The 17335-nt window shown below is 44.3% G+C and overlaps 3 protein-coding genes across 11 annotated transcripts in view; 2 read left to right on the top strand and 1 right to left on the bottom strand.

Moving 5' to 3' along the window:
• Positions 1-9589, top strand: part of ATP8A (ATPase phospholipid transporting 8A1) — a 29693-nt gene extending 20104 nt beyond the window's left edge. For 6 of the 9 annotated variants that reach the window (XM_011149636.3, XM_025302669.1, XM_011149639.3 and 3 more), the window contains exons 6-22: positions 72-319; positions 634-914; positions 1003-1297; positions 1431-1657; positions 1752-2131; positions 2221-2358; positions 2436-2588; positions 2657-2854; positions 2934-3033; positions 3127-3371; positions 3447-3572; positions 3713-3853; positions 3961-4079; positions 4185-4319; positions 4433-4537; positions 7466-7563; positions 8741-9589. In XM_011149636.3, coding sequence (XP_011147938.1) covers positions 72-319; positions 634-914; positions 1003-1297; positions 1431-1657; positions 1752-2131; positions 2221-2358; positions 2436-2588; positions 2657-2854; positions 2934-3033; positions 3127-3371; positions 3447-3572; positions 3713-3853; positions 3961-4079; positions 4185-4319; positions 4433-4537; positions 7466-7563; positions 8741-8838 — 3087 coding nt within the window. In that variant the 3' untranslated portion in view covers positions 8839-9589. Of the gene's footprint in view, positions 1-71; positions 320-633; positions 915-1002; positions 1298-1430; positions 1658-1751; positions 2132-2220; positions 2359-2435; positions 2589-2656; positions 2855-2933; positions 3034-3126; positions 3372-3446; positions 3573-3712; positions 3854-3960; positions 4080-4184; positions 4320-4432; positions 4538-5198; positions 5860-6604; positions 6637-7465; positions 7564-8740 lie in introns of those variants that run through there. The other 3 variants (XM_025302675.1, XM_025302680.1, XM_025302672.1) reach the window with 3 other exon arrangements.
• Positions 9590-9912: 323 nt separating this feature from the next.
• On the bottom strand, positions 9913-15107 carry LOC105188300 (uncharacterized). The gene is made up of 5 exons (XM_025302413.1): positions 14598-15107; positions 13500-14318; positions 12793-13354; positions 11790-12434; positions 9913-11522 (listed from the first exon to the last, which is right to left on the bottom strand). Exons 1-5 carry the CDS (start codon positions 14926-14928, stop codon positions 10865-10867), a joined length of 3015 nt encoding a protein of 1004 aa, XP_025158198.1. The 5' UTR covers positions 14929-15107; the 3' UTR covers positions 9913-10864.
• An 81-nt stretch (positions 15108-15188) lies between these two features.
• Positions 15189-16999, top strand: LOC112589441 (uncharacterized). Its single transcript, XM_025302665.1, has 3 exons — positions 15189-15905; positions 16048-16278; positions 16391-16999. The coding sequence occupies exons 1-3, from the start codon at positions 15763-15765 to the stop codon at positions 16449-16451; spliced, it is 435 nt and encodes a 144-aa protein (XP_025158450.1). The 5' UTR covers positions 15189-15762; the 3' UTR covers positions 16452-16999.
• Positions 17000-17335: the final 336 nt, after the last annotated feature.

The raw sequence follows: 17335 nt of genomic DNA, 5'->3' as shown, positions 1-17335 counted from the left end.
CGTGACGATCATTGATGCGGTAATAATCGGAGTCCCCTCCCAGCTAGAACCGCTCTCTTTAATATGCATAGGTCCACAACAACACTTTCTTCCCCGCTGACTTGATCTTATTGTCGTCATCGGAGCCGCAGAGTATGTCCTTCATAGAAACCGCCAATTTGGACGGCGAGACGAACCTGAAGATCAGACAGGCCCATCCCGACACTGCCAATCTTTTGGATACCGCGGAATTGATGAATTTTCGCGCGAACGTACAGTGCGAGCCGCCTAACAGGCATTTGTACGAGTTCCACGGAGTCTTACGGGAGACCAATAAACAGTAAGAATACATACGTCACGCACACGTGCGATACATACACATAGGGATTCCCGCGGCATCGTCGCGGCGTCGTCTTATTCTTCCGCGCCAATCCGCCAAATTTTCACAACAAGCGGCGCTCCGTCGGCGCGAAGCGTCTTGATATTCATGGGAGAAATTCAATTCCTTTTCTCGGGCGCGTTATGCAACTCGTCGTCGATGTTAAATGCTCTTTCCGTCTTCTGCTTGTCGCATCCTGGCGATTCTCGGCACGTCGTTACGCGGTGATCTAAGCATCACACAGTTACATCACAGGCAACATTGTTGTTTCGCAGGAGCGTAGCTTTAGGGCCCGATCAATTGTTACTTCGTGGCGCGATGTTGCGGAACACACGGTGGGTGTTCGGCGTGGTCATTTACACGGGCCACGACACGAAACTCATGCAGAATAATACCGCGACAGCGCCGTTGAAGCGATCCACTCTCGACCGACTGATCAACACGCAGATTCTCATGCTCTTTTTCATACTCCTTTTGCTGTGCATTCTCTCGGCGATATTCAACGTCGTGTGGACAAACGCCAACAAACACGGCCTCTGGTACTTGGGTTTGAAAGGTATATAAGCCTCGCTCCGCGAGCACGTGCCAGCGCGATTCTCGGAGGGATTTGTTTGTGCCTCACCTTACTCGTTATCTCGTTACAGAGGAGATGACAAAGAACTTTGCTTTCAACCTTTTGACGTTTATCATCCTCTTCAATAATTTAATACCGATATCGCTGCAAGTAACGCTCGAGGTAGTGAGATACGTCCAGGCGACCTTTATCAATATGGACATTGAGATGTATCACGCAGAAACGGACACACCAGCGATGGCCCGCACCAGTAACTTGAACGAGGAACTCGGAATGGTGAATTATGTATTCACGGACAAAACCGGCACTCTAACGAAGAACGTCATGGAGTTTAAGCGATGTTCGGTCGGTGGGAAGATGTACGAGTAAGTTGGTTTTACTATAGAACAGATTATGCTACTGCTGTCTCTCTCTCTCTCTCTCTCTCTCTCACACACACAATGTACATCAATGACAACTTAAACGCGTGTTCTCTTTGACCGTGAATATTTTGTGCAGTTTGCCAAATCCCATTATCGAGGAGGAGGGTGTGAGTGAGAGCTGTTGCGATTTAATCGAAGATATCGTTGAAGGAAGGTCCGTGCGCGACTCCTCGAACCCTATCGATAAGAAGAAAGCGGAGCAAGCTGCGGTGCTTCATGAATTCATGGTCATGTTGTCGGTCTGTCACACGGTCATCCCTGAGAAAGTGGATGACTCGATAATTTATCACGCTGCATCTCCGGGTAAATAGTCCGCCATTCGCGCGAATGTTCATGTTGATGCGGCACGTACGGTGTGGCGATTATACGTTATTGCATTCTCCCTCCTTTGTGACAGATGAGAGAGCGCTAGTGGACGGGGCACGTAAATTTAATTACGTGTTCGACACTCGAACGCCCAATTATGTGGAAATTGTAGCTCTAGGCGAGACTCTACGGTACGAAATACTGAATGTAATAGAATTCACTTCGGCTAGAAAGAGAATGTCGGTGGTGGTGAAAACGCCCGAGGGAAAAATTAAAATTCTTTGTAAAGGGGCAGACTCTGTGATCTATGAAAGATTAACACCAATAAACTCTGTAGAAATTAGCGATCTCGACCAAGAGCACATAGATGATTTTCGTCAGGCAACTCTGGAGCATTTGGAGGCTTTTGCCAGCGACGGATTGCGAACGCTTTGCTTCGCCTCCGCGGAGATACCGGAGAATGTTTATCAGGTTTGTGTGTTGCGCGTTGTTGTAGAATTCGGATTATTCCTCGATCGTCGTGTTCACCTAAATAACTCTTGATAATTTTTTCTCGATAGTGGTGGCGCGAATCGTATCATAAAGCATTGGTTAGCACGAAGAATCGTGAAATCATGTTGGAAGAGACTGCGAATCTTATTGAGACTAAGCTTACGTTATTGGGGGCAACTGCAATTGAGGATCAGCTGCAAGATCAAGTAGAGGATTGATTGTTTCTATTTGCGACTGTTGTCTGGTTGCTGCGTCATGCATACATCTTATGTAACTTTTGCAGGTCCCAGAAACGATACAGGCTCTTTTGCAAGCTGATATCAACGTCTGGGTATTGACGGGAGATAAGCAAGAGACCGCCATAAATATCGGTTACTCGTGCAAATTGATAACGCATGGAATGCCTTTGTACATCATCAATGAATCCTCTCTGGATGTGAGTAAATAATCACGAAAATTTCCAACTTCTCACGGATGTGCTAACGCGCAAAGTGTGTCCTGCAGAAAACGAGGGAAGTTATAATCCAACGTTGCCTAGACTTTGGGATTGACTTGAAATGCCAAAATGACATAGCTCTAATTATCGACGGAAGTACTTTGGATTTTGCCCTGTCATGCGACATCAGGATGGACTTTTTGGAATTGTGCTCAGCTTGCAAAGTGGTTATCTGCTGCAGGGTGTCGCCCATACAAAAAGCTGAGGTAACATTTCTGTTTTGTGTTTACGCTTGTACGATGAAATCTATTTAAGCAATTGTATCACAGAGTTGTAATTTTCCAGGTAGTTGATTTGATTACGAGCAACAAGAAAGCCGTGACTCTTGCAATCGGCGATGGTGCGAATGATGTTGCTATGATCCAAAAAGCTCACATTGGTGTCGGTAAGTTTTATAAGTCTATCCGTTATACTAATCTTGGGATATTTCCATGCTATTGAAGATAAATTATCACAAGATGCATCCCGATTCTTGCAGGTATCTCAGGTGTAGAAGGTCTTCAAGCAGCTTGTGCCTCCGATTACTCCATTGCACAGTTTCGTTTTCTGAAACGTCTATTATTCGTTCATGGCTCTTGGAATTATAGTAGAATGTGTAAATTAATATTGTACTCGTTTTACAAGAATATTTGTCTATACGTTATTGAATTGTGGTTCGCTATTTATTCCGGCTGGTCCGGGCAGATTCTTTTCGAAAGATGGTCCATTGGACTTTACAATGTGGTAAGTTCTATATAAACCATTTGTTTCGCTGAATCTTTAAGGAATACATTAATATCTTACGCACCTATTTCGCAGGTTTTCACAGCTGCGCCTCCATTGGCTATGGGTCTCTTTGACAAGGTGTGTTCAGCAGAAACTCACTTGGCTCATCCAGGACTGTACGCGACAAAGAATAATGGCGAATCATTCTTCAACATTAAAGTAAGTGTGTCTTTGTACGAATCGCAGTGGATTGGAATTCCGCAACAGCGGAATATTTTCGGGAGAAGGACGAGAAAGCGATAGAATCACATTTAAAGATAAATCCAATACTTATGAATACGCTTTGAATGTCCGAACAGGTATTTTGGATATGGATTGTGAACGCCTTGATTCATTCGTCGTTACTTTATTGGCTACCACTCTTGGCTCTCACACAAGACGTGGTTTGGGCAAACGGTAGGGACGGTGGTTATCTTTTACTAGGAAACTTCGTCTATACTGTGAGTGTCATGCGATATCGTTCGTATTGTGCAATCGCACGAAAGAGATTTATGAAGACTTTTATGACAGAGAAGGAGAAACATGTATATGTCGTATCGTTCATTAGTATGTTGTAGTAACTGTATGCGCGAAGGCAGGTCTAATAATAAACTCATGGACATGGGTCACTCATTTAGCAACGTGGGGATCTATTATACTCTGGTTTTTATTTATTTTTATATATAGGTAAGAATCTCTCTTTGAATGCCAATATACTTGCAATTTTCGACACGTTCACAGTAGCGTACAATTTATAATCGATCGATTTTTATAATTTCTCTCTCGTTGCAGTAATTTTTGGCCCGTTTTGAACGTTGGCGCTGTGATGTTAGGCAATGACAAAATGTTATTTTCTTCGCCTGTTTTCTGGCTGGGACTTATATTAATACCAACGGCAGTATTGCTTTTGGATGTTACAGTAAAAGCGTGAGTACAAGTATCTTGCAATCGCTGATAAACATTCGCGCGCGAGTGTTATATACATATATATATATATATATATATATTTAATTAAATAAAATTACTTTTTATCGTATCAGAGTGAAGAATACAATTTGGAAGTCTGTAACAGAAGCAGCTCGAGAGAATGAAATTAGAAAGTCAGATCCTGGTGTTATATTCAACAATCAGGACTATAGAAGCTCGTAAGTACTCTCATTTGTACATTAGGAAATAACATATAGGAAATGTTGAATTGCATTTAGTCATAAATAATCAGGGGAACGCTTTCTCTAACATTTAATTTGAAGGTACAAAATATGAAACTGTTGCGTTACTTATTACCATCGCTGACGGTTCAGAGAAGGTTGAATGAAAAACGAAATATCCATTTGTGTCACTAACTTATTTGGTTACATCTGAGGAGTTTAATGCTTTTCAAAGAGAGTTTTAAAAAGGGATTTAATATTCGACATTAATGCATGAAATATTCCAATAACTATATCTGTGTTTTATTGCGTTGACTCATTAAAACATTAAAACTTACTATGCATGGCTTTCTAGATCCTAGCTCCATTATTATGTACTATCTATACTCGAAAACAAACTTACATTACGTGGTGGGTGGTCTGATTAACCTTGGAAAACAAAATTCTCTCTGTCCTTTGATATGTTTATAGGTGCATGTATGTAATCATGTCGAATCTTACTATACACGACTAACAATTTCATCGAAATAACATCGTCATTTGCACACTCGTTTACATGCTAATAAATTCATCAGGGGATCCCGTGAGGCAAATCTGTTACATTTGTTATTAATATCGTTGATTTTATAATTGAGTCGATGCGTATGAATTATGACAGGAGGTCGTGGTCGACGAAGCGATGGTTAAGTCGATGCTGGGCCTTATTCTGCTCGCGACGAAGATTCAGTAGGCTGAGAATATTTCCGTTTGTAGCACACGATTCGTGGTTCGTGCACCGTTCAGAGCATGCATCATCCGCATCATTTCATACCTCGTCTGATCTGTATTCCATGTGATCCGTTCATCCATTATATTCCCGTCTTCCACGACTGCCATAACCAGTAAGCATTTTGACTTCTACATTTGTATTATTCGTAAAGTATGTCAAGGCTAAGTTGCATCCACAGAGTTAATTAACATTTGGTTGCGTTAGTAATATCTTACTTTATTTGACATAGATTAATTTTGTGTGCAAAGGTGTGATATGAAGGTAAAGAAAATATCTCTGATTTATCTTAATTGTAACTCGCTCATTGGTGCAATTTACATTTGATGTACTTAAGTGTAAGCACTAATCTAATATATTTGTCTCGAACGCAAAATTATCGCGATTCATCTTGCGCGACACTTATTTACCGTACTAAATGCCGGTCTTATATGTCCACGACAGTTTGTCGTGCGTTATAAATGATAGGTCTGACAACTGCGTACTTTCCAAGATATTTATATCTCATTTGGGAATCCTTTTTTTTTATCTTACACGAACTGATTTATTTATTAGATGTAATTTATATTTAGTAAAAATGTTGTTTAATTTGTTGTTTGATCCTAATACAATTTATTAATTTCAATATTTATTATAACTATCCCTCTCTCTTTCTCTTTTTCTCTCTCTCTCTCTCTCTCTCTCTCTCTCTCTTTCTGTATTTCTTTCTTATTGTTTTATGACATACAATAAAACCTCTCGTGCGAGATTTCTCTAACACACTTTTGACCAATCGTTTGTGATATCGTGTGTTTTGAGGAAAGTAATACGGTGTTTTGTAGCACAGCAGGTTCTATTGTACGCAAAAAATTTAATTATATTAATTTGACATCTTTGCCTTCACATTGTTAGTTGCTACTAATATTAATTAGAACACGCAACACGCATCCTCGAGTGATGCGCGTAATACGTATTGCACACGCGACCATGTGACCTAGTATGAGCCGTAGCACTTGGCATTTTTTCAACCTTGTATACATACGTGCACAAAAGGAATCCTCCAATTGAGCTAGATTTAAAACTTTATTGTACTCAGACCTCCACATTCATGCCGAGTGGTATTCTAGAATCATGGAGCATTATTGTAGAAGCCCGTACGATATCATCCCCGCTCCTACCCGCGCCCTTTTCTCTGTAGAAGTAATGCTTGTAGATTTAATGATCTATCCGTTACTTTATACTAATGTTCACTATACACGATCTGCCGTTCGTTAATACGGTTTTTTCGATATGTTTTCTTCTCGTGGCATCCCGTGCAGGCCTGTGCATGCCATCGCCGATCTCGCGAGGTGTAAGTACCCGTCCCTCCCCCCTTTAGTAGTGCGTAATTCGCAGCGCTGCCACACTTATATAAATATGTGTCTTCCGCATCTCTTCAAGCGAGAACACCGCCGATTAAGTCAAGAATGCATGACGAACGTGTCTCGATGTCTCGTTGAGTAAAAGCGCACAACACGGTGCATTTTTAATGGCAATCACGCAATTCCCCCGTCGTGCATTCCGTATACCCGTAAGCCCGAGAGAACGATAGTTTCTCAACGGAGAAACGAGCGTATATGCGGTATAAGACACAGCTACATCTATATTATTTCACCCGCTTGAATCACGATTGTGTGACACCCGGCCTTTTTTCAGCAACGCGCGCATGTCTTGAATCTCACTGATCGCGGTAATATATGTGCGAGGGATATCGATCTTTCCTCGTTTGCAAGTAAAGTGTACAGCCCGTATTTGCATATACGATTGTCTCATTTTGTCCCGTTTCTATTTTTACTTTTACTTGCATTCCCGTATGATGATCTTGCACCTTGCACCACTCCCACACTACCACACTCGTTGTACCAAACCGTCGTAAACTCAAAGGAAAAGAAAGAAATAGATTTACGGAGCTCGTTGAACTCGGGAAGTGTCGATCGAGAGCGAGTTTGTGTGCGCACATGCGTGCGCGTGTGTGTATATTGTGTATGTACAGAGCAACGATTGGAAAGTTAAAGGGAAAGAGAGAAAATTTCTAGTTCGTCGTAATCCATACTGAGAGAGTGGCGTAATATGGACGATGAGGGAGTTCTCTGGTCAGCCGAGAATTTCTAAATCATTCTTGAATGTACCCGGCTTTGCAGATTGACGGAAACAGCGAGGCTGCTGAAAAACGTTAAAAGTGTTTTCACCAGGCGCTCGAACGCCGCCTCCAGAGTCAATGTCGAGGTGGAGCTATCACGTAAGTTGTCTTTTCCACACAGCATCCAATCGTGCTGGGGGAGAAAAATTCTTCCCGTACTTTATCGCGCGATGCCCCCGGCTGACACGTCTCTCTCTCTCTCTCTCTCTTTCTCTCTCTTTCTCGAGAGCCTTATTCATTACTCAGCCTAACGCGTCAACTCTGCGATATATCGCGGTCTTTTTATCCACTATAGGTAATCTTGTACACCACGATATATCGATATTGTATATTTTCTCATATTTATTCCGCACCCTGGCACGCGCGCTTCATCTCTCACGGCTTTCCGTTTCTCGTCCGTCTTTTTTTTCGTTCGTTCGTTCGTTCGTTCGTTCGTTCGTTCGTTCGTTCGTTCGTTCGTTCGTTCGTTCGTTCGTTCGTTCGTTCGTCCGTTCGTTCGTTCGTTCGTTCGTTCGTTCGTTCGTTCGTCCGTCCGCGAGCTTTTATTTTATCGACGAGTGCAGTCCTACAACAAATAGAGCTAGTTGTTCCTCGCACGTGTCGAGGTGTTTTGAACAGATCGACTAGTCGCACTTTTTCGCACATGCACCGTTTTATTATTCTATCGTTTAAATATTTATATATATATATATACATATACATTAAGTTTTATGCAATCGATGCATTAGTTTGCGCCAGAAGCGTCGCTCGCGCGCGCTCACTTCGATCCGTCCGTCGAGCACGCACACGTTCTCTCTTCCGGTATCTCTCCGCGAGCGGACGGAAGCGCGGACGACGCTTCTGGGACGCCGTGTATATACATATACGTATCTCTCGCTGTACTTTTCATTGGTAGAATTACTCGAGACTAGACTAACTTCTCTTCTAGTTTTCTCTTTTATATGCTATAAATAGCGCTTTTTATCGGATCTCTCGGCGAGTAGTAGCGTGCATCTCGCGGCACCTTCGGGAATTTCACCGGGAATGCCGCTACGCAACAGATACGAGACATGTGTGTGTCTAATGCGATGGGCTAACTCGGACTAACGTATATCGAAGAGAGATCGGTCGAGTCGAGTCGGCTTGATTAGTTCCATCGATTAGCCATAACGCCGGGCAGTAAGATTAACGCCTCCTTAACTATCCTTTCTTTTCGCACGCTCAACTAACATCCTGCTTCTCACGACAGAGCTTAATGATTTGCGACCTTTGTTATTGCGCATGCTGCGCGATGCAGATGGTTTCGCGTTCTCGCAAGAGGAGGGTGGCTCGGTTACCCAGACGGACGTGATCCGGGCGTACGACACAAATCTTCCGAAACCCGGCGGCATGTGATTTAAGCCGGGCTGCCATGCGGCGAGATGATGCCGGCTGCTTTCGCAAACTGTCTGAAGCCAGCAGCGGAGGGCTTCGCGATTCGACGCTTCTACTCTACGTGTTTGCTCGACTAACGGAGGATCGATCGACCTCCGACATGGAATTGGCTCGACGACAGGCTTAAGGACATCCCCGAGGAGTCTCGGAAGCTTGAGGGAGGATTGAGGCCCTCGGTTAGTCGCGCGCGAGCGCGCGTTCACCTCTCCGTCTTTCTTTCTCGCTAAAATAGAAACTTACCACGGCCTTTACCTCTGATCCGACGTAATAAATAGCCGAGTCTACTGCGCCGGAAAGCACTTGTCGGTGGGAAAAGGGACGTTAGATATTTACAGACGTGTGTAGTGGTTTCCGCTCGATATCTTCGCCACACGCCGCCGGGACGCGCACGGTCGCCATGGCTAATTGAGGGTCGAACAACGCGTTGACGTTCAAACGAGCAATTCCTCTCGAACTTACTGCGATCAATTTGTAGAAAAAGTAAAAGCTCCGATATTAGCACGAACAATTATTTTGATACTCCGTGAAATTTTATTCTAATACTTGTACGTAGTGCGATCTCGTTGAAAGATTATATCGGATAGAGCGACGTATTTCGCGCGGGGACTCGGCGACTGGCAGCGTCGCAGCTGCATTCCGATGCGATGCATTTGGGAAAGCATTTCGTGTTGATGTCAAAGTGTGCGCAGAGAGAGAGAGAGAGAGGGAGAGAGAGAGAGAGAGAGAGAGAGAGAGAGAGAGAGAGAGAGAAAGTCTTATTATGCACCGATAAACCGCTTATCTACGTCCATTTCTTCGTAGAACGCGAGAGCGGGACGCTCGCTCGCTCTCGCTCCAATTGAGAAAGTCGCGCGAACTCGTGCAAGCTCTAATTGCGATTTTGAATGTTAATATATGCATATATATATTTGTTCTGAATGTATAAAGAGAATGAGATTCGTCGTGTGAGATAATCATCCAGGGATGCACCCAAGCAAGTTGTCCCTGAAATTGTGAGTACCTCTCTCTCTAAAAAAAAAATATATATATATATACGTGTATATATGTATACACGTATACATATATATATATATATATATATATATATACATATATAATATAATATAATATAAATATACAATTTAATCTAAATTTGTACATTTCCAAAATTGAGAAAGAAACATCTTCGCGATCGCGACACGATCGATAGAGGATTATGTTCGATTTCGTGTCAGAATAAGACTGTTCCCCTTGTTCTATATAATGTATATATTACGTTACTCTTCAGTTTTTGTTAACGATATAACGTATACTTCATTATACTGTACATACACGAAAGTGCGTTGTTATCTAGTCAGAATCTGATACCGATCTTTCAGTTCGAGATTCACTCTTCCGCCCATCATGATACACTCTTTTTTAAGTTTACGACTGATGAATTTAATAAAGAGAAATATATATATATACATATAACATATGTAAAGTAACAATTGTATACACTATGTTCGGAATAAAACGGTGATAAAGAAATCGCCTCGATCCACCTTCCTCTTTCATCAGCGAGGAATACCACATTCTAAAATTTATAAAGCGACAGAAATGACAGAAATCCATATGTTGACCACTTAAATGAAACACGACAATGCGTCTAATCACGCGTACCTTTATTAAAGTGATGTAGCAATAACAGTCGTACAAAGCGTGTAGAGATACAAACATACCTGGCGCGCTCCAAGTAAAAGTATATAAATTATCTGCAAGTATATGTATATAATACTGGATGGACGCGCCAAGGACGATTGACGATTGAGAGAAGAATGCGAAGTTAGGTGTACAATGTTCAGCATCTCAATGATACTTCATCACGTTGCGCGTAAGCGGCTTGCGTTCAGTGCGTGCATGTGTGTGCGTTTCCGATTCAAACGAGTAAACCGTGTTCTCAATTGACGTCAAAATTCAGAAAAATCTTGTATCGTGGGACTTCGAGTTTTAAGGCGTCGACTCATCGTCAAGTTGGCGGTTCCAGCTTGAGACTGATGAAGAAGTTCTCGCGGTCCTCTCTGTAGCGCGCTTTCAGCAGGAATTCGTGCGCGAACGAGTGCAGCGTAAAATTGTAAGTTTGTGCGGATCTCTGACGATCTGTCAACCACGCTGCTACATCGAGAACCCGTTGCGTCTTCGAGTCCATATTTTTCGCTGATCTCTTCTCGTTCGCCACACGCGCTTTCGATGCCAGCCTGATGATGTGCCAACGGCGAAAGAACTTACGCGCCAGATATCGTTGTCCAAGTGTCCAGGCGTTGTTCTCGGTCTCGTTGACGTTGTTCTTGCGCGTCGTGAACCTTATCCTGGTTAACGTCGTCGTGAGGAAACGTCTGGCCAGGCATCGCTTGGGCACCGTGGGATTTTCCTCGTCTCTTGAGCGAACGTTATTGTTAACGGATAAAGGTGAAGCGCAGGCAATTCTCACAGTTGACTGTTTCCTCGCAGACGACGCAAAGTTTGCTTGGATTCCCCTCGAATCATTCAGTTCCAGGACCTTGAGCAGAAAGTGCCCGACGTACGGCATACAAGGTGGTCTGCGCTCCGCTGCGGCCCAAGCTCTCTGATATCTTGAGCAACGCGGACTCTTGTAGACTTTGGAGAGCTTCTCCATCGACTCATACCTGAAACATAAATAAATAAACTAGTAGAAGAGCATGTTCATCAGGGAAGGTAATCGGAGTGAATAGGTATCAATGTGACATATATTTCTAGAAATGCCATCAGAAACTTATGTATGATGTATCTCGAAACTTATTCGCGCGGCGTAAAGCTAATTGCGGACAGGATCCATGGAAGCGCCGTTCACGAAATTGTAAGCTGCAATTGAGCATATGTACGTGACTCTAAAAGGGGAATTATATAATTTTCTCTGAGAATCCTAGACCTACCTGCTAGCGTGGTGAGTCCGCAAGTAGGACCAGCTTTTCCGGAGTCTGTGAATCGGCGGAGCCTGGAGGCCGGCTAAGATGGATCTGCATGACTGGAAGTTACCCAACGCGAAGCACTTCTCGGCGGCATTGATGAACCTCGCCATGATCCTGGTCCTCATGTCGAGCTTCCTGATCGCGAGGATCTCGCTGACAGTCAGGCAGGCAATCCTGTGGCTGAAGGCGATCCAGGCGCCCAAGTTCGGCGCGTTGCGCGATGATTTCTGATGGACGAGGACGTCGATCTCCGTCGTGGGGATCCGTACGAAGAGGTCGCGATCGATCATCGTCAGTTGCGTCGCCAATGTGCCGCTGTCCAGGTCCCATACAGTGATGCGGAGGTTCATTTTCAGCAGTCTCCGCAGTTGTGCCGTGCCTCTATCGACGTTCGCCTTCTCCCTCGCCCTTCTGTCGCGTTTACGCGCGCCATTGATGGACAACATACGTTCCAAGAGACCGCTCGACTTTCCTGTAACCATCGTAGTCTCGGGATTGCCGGTCTCCTCTGAACCCTGACCTCCACGTCTGCCGAAGAACCTCCTCCTCGTCCGCTTTTCTCTTCCACGACGGAAATCCTGGAGGGACGTCAAGTGACTCCGCAGCTCTCTATCGCATAATTGTCATGTGAGAGAAATTGTCCACTGGAGAGAACGGCTGGGTTGGATTTAATTTAACTTGTCGAAGGATAAGCCTTCCCTGAAGGCTGAAGTCGACATCTACCTGACGATATGAATCACTCTCTTTCGCCGCACGTAGGTATATATATATATATATATAAAATATATACAATTTTAAAAATATACATAATAATTTAATAATTATTTCTTTCTCTAATTTAATAAATATATATATGAATATTTAATAATTTAATAATTATGCATATATAATAAGACGAATATTTTTTAGCCAGAGCTAACGTATTATTTATAGCGCGATTGTTACAAGAGACAACATCTCGCATCACCTGTAGGCAGCCGCCGCAGCTTGAGGTCTGTACCAATACTCAGGTGTCCAGAACAACGTCACTCGTCCTCTGGTGACAGCGCTGTTGATGCCGCCGGACGTTAATGCGGCGCAGGAGACGCTGGCGGTCAGCTGACGACGCGAGAGCGGCAGCCTCAGTTCCGACTCCGCGGGTTGTTTGCGAATATTCACCACGCTCGATGCTCGCAACGTCTGCACGGAATCGCGCTCTCCAGGTTGCACGGACCACGGCCCGAGAGCGTGAAGGAAGTGCGCCGCCGAAGCGAAGGCGTACCTCCTCGGGTGCTTCGGTTTCTTGGACGACCTACGGCCACCTTCGCCGCCGTCCTCCCACCCCGTCACACCGCTCTCGATCAACTCGTAAGGATCGGCGACGCGAGGCGCGTGGACCTTGGAGACCTTGAAGTAACCTGGATCACCGCGATATGGTCCGAGTACCAGCCCAGAGTGGCATTTCTCCGGCACCCCGAGGCCGAAACGCGATATTTTCGACGTCGACGGTTCTTTCCGATGCTGCTGAGGACATCTTCCGTGCTTCTTCCCTTCCGTGTGCTCCTCGAGATCCTCTTCGGACAGCAATCTCGGATGCTCTGGAAGGTTTCAATCGTCAGCGTCTTCAGAGTCTCCAACGCGAATTACACTCGTTTCAAATGTCTCGTTATTCCAGTTCTCATTTCTTGAATTGACAGTCATTGTTTTTTAATATTATCAGATACGTAACAAAATGGAGCTCCGTGCGAATCCGTTTGCTCTCACCGCGACATCGGCAGTGCTTCCGGATGCCAACGCTGTCGTCCAGTTCACAGACGTTGCAAGGCGAGCTTTCGCAGCTAGCGGTGTGCTCACAACGGCGAGCCTTGTGATCCCTCACGAAGAGGACGTTGCAGAGTCCGCCGGCGCGTTGCGACTTGGCTCGACCGCCAAGCTTCGTCTGACACGGCCAACTGTGGCAGGACTTGTCGCGGATGATGCGGCGCGGCGTGTAGTCCTTCAGCTCGTACCTAACTTCCTCCAGGCTAGCCCCGGCGAATCTTATCGGCACAGGTGTGTAATGACCGTTTACCAGTTCGTTGTAGGACGGCCCGAGATACAGATCCTTCTCCGTCCAGGTGGGTGTGACGTAATCACCCGCGCCTCCGTAGCGTGTCCATATCCTGTACTCGTTTTTAAATACGCAATTACACACACAGGGTATCGCTCGTTGTCTGGAGATTCGTTCGACGTTAGTATCGACTGATTCGCACCTGAATATTGGCTTCGCGCACCTCCCGTCGCAATTAGCCTCGACTTCGATCTCCGACGACAACAGATACAACGCGCTGCTGCTCGACGAGCTCGCCGCCGTCGTTTCGGATAATGAACTACCGTTCACCTTGCATGCTAACAACTTCCGCACTTGCTCGCACCAGATCTTCCAGTGAAGCCTGCGCCGCTTCGCACCACCGAGCTCGTAATAATTAGCGCGACCGTTGATGAACCTGAATACGGGCGAGCGTCGGAAAAGTTCTGCTTTCTGTCTGCTTTGGAATCTACTCCAAAGAGATTCTCGATGAAAAAGAATGGATTTCTGATCCTTTGATAAAAAAAAAAGAAAACAGAGAGGAGAGGATTCTCCTCGCTTCGTTTAACGAAAGAGTCTCTATTCCTTGCTCTTGTAAATAAAAAAAAAAATTGGAGAAATCGAGGAAAAATCTCGAGGCGCGATCTTTTGATGCTGCAAATGAACAGTTTCGTTGTTTCGCTGAGGCTTGACAAGAGTATACCTTGCCTTTAGAGTCCTTCGACGTCTCCTCCCGAACACGCTCAGCTGGACATACTCCAGCGGATACACGGACACGAGCTCGAAGCTCTCGATACTCGCGTCGATGCCAGGCGGGCAAAAGAAACCGGGGTCGTTGCGGAGGACATCTGCGGCGACGATGAGGTTGGTCGGCGTGAGACCCAAGGCGACCTGACGCAGCCCACGTCCGGTCCTCGTGGTCTCCGCGAACGGCGACTCCACCAGGACCGTGTCGGAGAACTCGCGGTACTCCGACAGCAGCAGCTTGCGTATCCTGTTATTCTGCGAGCGATCCTGCCGAGTGTGGTCGGACAAGCTTCGTCGTGACGCGGTCATGAACGCTTGTTATCGCGTGACGAAACGGGGAACAGCGATATCACGCTGCACGGATCATCTATGAAATTCTGCCTGCACGACGACGAGATTTTTCGAAGCGTTCAACGATGATTCGTAGATGAAGCGAGCGAGGTTCGACCGCGTGGAATTAACGTCTCCTCGATGGAAACGTCAGAGAGAGAGAGAGAGAGAGAGAGAGAGAGAGAGAGAGAGAGAGAGAGAGAGAGAGAGAGAGAGAGAGAGAGAGAGAGAGAGAAATCGCGTGGCGATTCTGCGGACAATTTCTCGCGAAATGTTTAAAAAAATGTTACAGATTAGTTAGAATGGCTTTTATTTTTCAGTAGTACGGCTTAACGACGGGTCAGGTGGGCTTTTATTTTTTAATATAGATAGGTTTGGTGTAGGATTGAGTGTAGAGTCTTAAGATAAAAAATCCCGAATTGAAATTGTTGGTTCTATAAATTTCGCCGAAGTTGAGGAAAAGTCACGAAGAAGAATCTCGAGATATAATATTAGAAAAGTTGACAACTTGCGATGTTACTAATGGATATTCCCGACGTTTCGCGGAAGCTTAAAAGAATTGATCTAAAAATTATTTAACATTTCACTATCTCAGTAGTCCTGCGTTTAATTTTTCTGAATTTTTACTTTCAACAAGCAATGGATTAGCTATGTAATTTACTCAACCGCGGGTAGAAAATTGCAATAAGCAAATGTTCAATAATCTAATAAGGATTGGTAAGTAAGTGCGTAAATAAATCAACCGATTTTCTTCGTTCGTAATCTCTTCATTATTACTTTGATTGATGTTAGAAACTTCGATAATCGATAGTGATGTTAGAAACTTCGATAAAATTTGGAGATTCAAAGGAAGCGCTGCAGTCGCAGAATGCAACGCCAACCGCTGCTACGTTCAGCGTGTTGCTCGCCTTAAAGTCAGCTTCTGATCGACATCGTATACATTCGACCAACACTCCGTAAGTGCATACCTACGAATCGATCGAAAACTCGGCGTTGATTTATAATCTCACGTTAATCAACGACGGTGGCCGAATGCCACGAGCGACAAATATCGTCCGCGACCGTCCTGAAAATTCGATAATTCGATCACTTTCATAGAGCCCGGAATGTTTCGAGATCGTCGATCGTCGTGAACCTTCGGCCTCCGAGCGTGTACTCGTCAATGATTGGCGGGCGACGCCGATCGATGATTGGCGGAAGGCAACTGTCTCTTTCAAATACATCGGTTGTTTTGGCGCGCCGTGTATTTCTCCGTGACCGAGTCATTACCAGCCATTATGTTTCGAGCCGGGGAGCGACGCAAGTAGGACGACGAGGAGTCCGGTATCGGTAAGTTTTTTAGTTATTTAGACGCTTAAAAATCTCAACGGCTCTTGAACGTATTGAATCGGATCTATCGTCGGCTTCGTGTTAGGTTAACACGATGTTTCTCCGGTTACAGCGCGTATTATACACGAGTGTCGGTGGACGTCTTCTGCGACGGAGAGCAGCCAGGATGCTAAATTTGGAAGCCATGATGGAAGAGAAAATGTCGGGACGTGGGCAGCGATACATCATTTAATTTCGGGTATGTAAGATCAATTTTTTCACAAAATGTTCTCGATTCGATGTCTATTGGAGTCACCTGGAGCAAAAGGAGATATCCCGAGTCGAAATTCAGATTTACTCTGATCTACTTCAGGTCTATTCTGACTTGCATTCACGGCTCGCGTCATCGTTTGATGAGTGATCATAATTTGACGAATGTCGATTATCCGTCTGATTAACCTATAATAGTATTTCATATGACAAGGAATAGCGATACAAATAGCCGAATACGGTATTATATAATTGGTCTATATATTTAATTAGTCTATTTCCTAATCGATCTATAATTAATTATACTCTCAATGAAAGATCGCATATAATTTACAACGAATATACCGACTTAATCTCGCAAGTGCAAATACTTGTTTCTCGAATAATACATACTTCTCGAGTTTCTTCACCTTGAACCTACCAACGTTTCTTTTTTTTTTCATCTCCGTTTAGCTTTGTTATTGTGTGAAATTTAAGTCCTTCATAGTGTTTACACAATTGCTATCTTTGGCTTTACAACTCCTTTCGCTTCTCACTCCTTCGAAATATCTAAATCCCATTGAAATGTCCGACATCACTAGGAGAAATGATAAGAAAGATTGTGAAAACAGAAAATTTGTGTTGTGCTATTTACCAATGATTAATTATGCAATATTTACTTGTCGTATATATATTCCATCTGCTCGGTTGAATATGTTACATGATTAATATTTTGCTCATTAAAATTAAAGATGAAGCTTACATGCACAGAGTACTGAGATAATTGAATATTAAATAATTTTTGCATAAATACTTCTTCTTGAATCAC

Source organism: Harpegnathos saltator, unplaced genomic scaffold, assembly GCF_003227715.2.
Source record: "Harpegnathos saltator strain DR-91 unplaced genomic scaffold, Hsal_v8.6 scaffold115, whole genome shotgun sequence".
Classification (NCBI taxonomy): Eukaryota; Metazoa; Arthropoda; class Insecta; order Hymenoptera; family Formicidae; genus Harpegnathos; species Harpegnathos saltator.
Note: the sequence above shows the minus strand (reverse complement) of the source record. Positions and strands in the feature narration are given on the sequence as shown.

Excerpts from the sequence above, each read along its gene's own strand:
- LOC105188300 (XM_025302413.1), bottom strand. The coding sequence starts at position 14,928 with ATGACCGCGTCACGACGAAGCTTGTCCGACCACACTCGGCAGGATCGC. Across the intron at positions 14,319-14,597 it reads GAGCGTGTTCGGGAGGAGAC|AACTTTTCCGACGCTCGCCC; the intron begins GTCGAAGGACTC and ends GACAGAAAGCAG. Across the intron at positions 13,355-13,499 it reads AATATTAAAAAACAATGACT|GGAAGAAGCACGGAAGATGT; the intron begins GTCAATTCAAGA and ends AGCACACGGAAG.
- LOC112589441 (XM_025302665.1), top strand. The coding sequence starts at position 15,763 with ATGTTAGAAACTTCGATAAAATTTGGAGATTCAAAGGAAGCGCTGCAG. Across the intron at positions 15,906-16,047 it reads ATACATTCGACCAACACTCC|AGCCCGGAATGTTTCGAGAT; the intron begins GTAAGTGCATAC and ends TCACTTTCATAG. Across the intron at positions 16,279-16,390 it reads CGACGAGGAGTCCGGTATCG|CGCGTATTATACACGAGTGT; the intron begins GTAAGTTTTTTA and ends CTCCGGTTACAG.